Raw genomic sequence first — 4,408 nt, 5'->3', positions numbered from 1 at the left:
GCTAGGACTGGGTCTCTCTCCAGTGCTTCTGATCCCACATGTTGAATAGGGGATACTCGGACTGTGTGTCTACTTTCAAAACTGAAACAAATTTTAAACTATGGAATATTTGCCAGTTCAATTCTTGATACTAATTAATTAATTGTGGAATGAATCCTAAAAGCAAATATGACCACCAGTATCATTCCTTAAGAAATATGATCCCTCTCAGTCTTAAATACACCTCTATTTTATGATACTCACATGTATTTTTCTCACCAAGCAGTGTTGTTTCATAGGGTATTTTTTTTGTTTGTCTCCATTTCTTTAGGATATTAATTCAAAACAGAAGTTCTATTGTATACAAGTGGGTGATTTCATTTTTTAGGGCTTCCTAATATTGGTAAAAAAAAAAAAGTCAATGTGATACTTTAGAAAGTTTCTATTATTCTACATACTGCCTGGAAGCACTTGTCAGATGTGGTTTAAAATGTAGAGGAAAATCAGCAGGAAAAACACTGGACACGAGTATTTCTGTTCATATATGCAGCCTCACAGGTCCAGCTTCTTTCCTTCAGTTGTTTCTTGTAGAAAGTATAGTGTTTGCTTTGTGGGAGGAAATGACTATGATTGGTGAGTGTCTGAATAGTCTGTGGCGGTGGAGTTTGTATCATCCAGAACACTAACCCTGGCTTTCTGCTTTTAGGGGGAGAGAGGAGCACCTGGACCCAGAGGGTCTCCTGTAAGTGGTACTACCTGTCCTGCTTCTGCAGTGGAAACGTTCTCAGTGATGCAGCTCTTATCCTTAGAGAGCCCAGAGTGGGTCCTCATAGCAGAAGTCACTTAAGCAGAACTCTGGTTAGGAAGAGCATCATGAAAGCCTTTACCAGCTGGTTTTGATCATTTTCAAAATTTGCTTTCCATTGCTACTTTTTCTTTTATCATAGTTAATCTTTATGTGGAATGCACTCTGTCAGGCCCATTATGCCATGCATCTGTTTCCAGTACAGTGTTTCATAAAATACCTCAGAGAACTAAAATAGAAAGCAATGAATTTTCAGACTTGGAATATAACCCAGTACAGTCCTAATAGGTCTAATGACCAAGTCTTTCAACAAAGGTAAGAGATATGCAGGGCTCCTTGAGACCTGAGAAGGAATTGACTGCATGCATCCATGTCTAGGAGACTCAAAATGGAAATTAGTAATACCCAACAGTACAAAAAGATGCAAAAAGTCTACTACTTCTGAAGAAATTGGTGTTGTGTCAGAGCAGAGACTAACAGCTGTGGCTGCAGAGGCAGGAGGTCTCAGCTCTTCCACCTGTTAGCTTTCTGACCACAGGCACATCACTTAGCATCCCTGGGCATTCACGCCTCACTTGTACAGTGCCAGTAGAGCAGTCTGATCTGCCACTCTGAGTACTTATTGTGAGGATCAAAGGATAGCAAAATACCATGCCTAAGGGCTTTGCAGTCTGAACTGCTGCTTCTAAGGCACAGTAACAGACATAACAGGGGTAACAACAGTTTCACCTTTAAATTGTAACTGGCCCAGAATAGGCATATTTATACATTTTTTTTATCATACCTCATCACAGCACTACATGGAAGTGAAAGCTATACTATGTAATAATGAAGGATGTCCAGTAAATAGGAAAGTTTTGTTTTAACCTTTCCTAGTAGTCCAGGAATCCGTGTCTTTACAGCATTCTTTCAGACTCCTTTAGCTTGCCATTATATTATGTCAACCATCTTATAAACATCTTAATATTTTGTGAAAGAACAGACATTCTGGAGTATTGATTACGCTCTAAACCCTTTACCTATATTAAGTCATTTAAATCCTGACTTCTGAACCTTACAAAATTCTATGATGTTGGTCCATTGGCCTCATTTTACAGATGGGAAAAACTAAAACTCAAAGAAATCAATTGCTTTGCAAGGACTGCACAGCTCGCAGGTGAGAGTTGGGGTTTGAACCCAATAGAAGCTCAGCCTCTTAACCACGATGTCACTATTCTCATAAGCATCTTCCAGATTTCTTCAGAAAGTCACCTGTGAGGGTTACTCTCATATTCTTTCATCTGCCAGCTTTGTCATAGCCTGAGTTAGGAGAGAGAGCACGTGACTGTATCACCAATGTTCATAGTTGATACGGGGAATTAGAAGACAAGCTCAAGTGTCCTAGACTGTTATCATAGTCATACTTAGTTCTTTTGGGACACAGACTTATCAAGAAGGGAGTTGCCAGCAAGCAACAAGACCAATAGATCATGGAGCCAGGGAGTACATTGTTGCCACAGGGTGAATCTGTTGTAAATTGCACCTTCAATTCTTCCCACTGTGCAGGGACCACCAGGTTCTTTTGACTTCCTGCTCCTTATCCTGGCTGACATCCGCAATGACATTGCTGAGCTGCAGGAAAAGGTGTTTGGGCACCGGACTCACTCTTCAGCAGAGGAGTTTCCTTTACCTCACGAACTTTCCAGCTACCCAGAGACCATGGACTTCAGCTCTGGAGATGACTACCCGAGAAGAACTGAGGCAAGAGAACTGGAAGCTCCCAGTGACTTTCAGCCCTAGCACGTTCTGCACATTCACACCGGCACAAGAGCAGAGCACCTTTGCCTACAGTTAAAGCAGCTGACGAAAAACTACTGCAGACATCAAGACATTTTCATTTTCTTAATTCCTTTCTTGCCTTCTCACTTCTCTTCTAAATGATCTTTCCATACTGCCCTACTAAATATGGGAGGCAGGAAATGACAAATGTATGCAATGTTTGCAGAAAGACAGGACTTTTCTTTGACATCTTGTTTTTCTTTATTGTCCTAGTTTTTCAGGAGCTTCTGAATTTTTGGACCTAGGTACTCTTGCCATGTCTTAACATTGGGCACAGTACCAAAAAAAGGGAAAGATGGCAAGTTGAGCTCTAAGAAAGCTTGAGCCTAACTTTGGAAACAGGAGGGAAAAATGGTGTCAGGTTCCATAGCTGTCCCCAAATTAAAGCTCTTCAATTAAAATGGAGTGAACAACATAAAGATTAATCTTGATGGATAATTCTTTTTCCTTGCCAATCTAATAGATGTTACATATTCCATTCTGTTATGCAACCTTATTTCCCAAATTTAGCCATAGGAAGGAGAAAATTAAAGAGGAGAGATTGGAAAGCTGGAAAACTACAGTTGTATATTTATTGCCATATAGGTTGTCACATTTTAAAATTCTAATATGATGAAGCTAAGGATTCGTGCCATGTTTATCTTTAAGAATCCTTTGTGGAAGAGAAAGTTCCTCCAGCTATAGAGTAAAACTCTTTTCAAAGACAATAAAAGAATGAAATTTTCTAATTCATATAAGAACAGTGGACTCCTGGTTGCCAGGCTGTCTTAAAAGCTGTTTGATCAAAAGCATGGTCCTGCTCCATAAATCACAAGCTATTTGTTAAATAAGGTGGCTGACTCTTAGGGAGGAGCACAGAATTCCCCGCTCTGACCAGGGGCCCAGAGGTGCCACTGGGTCGCAGTCCAGCCAATCCATGTACAGTGAACTGGAAAGAGGTGTTGGCATGGGCCGCTGGCAGAGGAGCCGGGGCACCTGGGCAGGGACTGCTCTGAAACCAACTTAGCAGAGGCAGGTAAATTTGCTTTTCTTAGGCATTAGAAGTCTTTGTCTGGAGCCAGTGAACCTGCCAGCATACTGGGAATAATACATTGTTAAGAGTTCTCTTTTGTGAAGGAGGAAAAATGGTCTTCCTTGCTTGGCAAAAATTTTCCTTCCAATACTTCAACTTTTCCTTAATTCAGTTCAAATTCCAATTCTTTCCAGACTTGTCTTTGATTTTTTCCCTCAATAATGTGGGAAGCCAAAAAAAGCAGGTACGTTTCCCCATCTGGCATGGAGTTACAGTATCTTCTCAGAGCACTTCTAGGTCCCAGAGGGAAACATATTCCCATTAAGGCTTCCCTGGGGGCCTGGGGACTTGGTGCAGCAGCATAAGCACCTGCCTGGCTATGTGCAAGGTCCTGAGTTCAATCTCCTGTACCAAAAAAAAAAAAAAAAAAGGCCTCCTTGGGAGTCATAGGCTCTGGGAACAGCTGGCCAGCCAGAGGACAGCTTTTTCTCTGTACTGTTGGGGAACTCTTGGTTGCAGTGGCAGCTTTCAGGCTTAGAGTGTCCACTTTCTCCCTGGACACACAGAACAGCTTATTTTCCTGTCCAGAGGATCTGAACTCTTACATAGAGCATCACAATGCCTGTTACAGACTATTTGTCACAGCAGGGTCTCTTTCTCATCCTGCAGCACGCCCTTGTATTTCTCAGGGGATTGCATTTGACTTGTTGCCATATCCCTTGAACCAGTCATTTGCTTACCCTATTGTGACAGCTTGTTGGAAGAAAACTACCACCATTGAGTTCACATGCCTT

At 41.6% G+C, this 4,408-nt stretch overlaps 1 protein-coding gene across 1 annotated transcript in view; it reads left to right on the top strand.

Annotated features, from left to right (window-relative positions):
• Positions 1 to 3,843, top strand: part of Ccbe1 (collagen and calcium binding EGF domains 1) — a 316,756-nt gene extending 312,913 nt beyond the window's left edge. The window contains exons 10-11 of the mRNA XM_004647915.2: positions 686 to 721; positions 2,330 to 3,843. Of these exons, the coding sequence (XP_004647972.1) occupies positions 686 to 721; positions 2,330 to 2,563 (270 nt within the window). The 3' untranslated portion in view covers positions 2,564 to 3,843. The remainder of the gene's footprint in view (positions 1 to 685; positions 722 to 2,329) is intronic.
• The last annotated feature ends 565 nt before the right edge of the window (positions 3,844 to 4,408 follow it).

This window comes from Octodon degus, unplaced genomic scaffold (assembly GCF_000260255.1).
Source record: "Octodon degus isolate 3935 unplaced genomic scaffold, OctDeg1.0 scaffold00339, whole genome shotgun sequence".
Taxonomy (NCBI): Eukaryota; Metazoa; Chordata; class Mammalia; order Rodentia; family Octodontidae; genus Octodon; species Octodon degus.
This window is presented reverse-complemented; position numbering and strand designations above follow the sequence as displayed.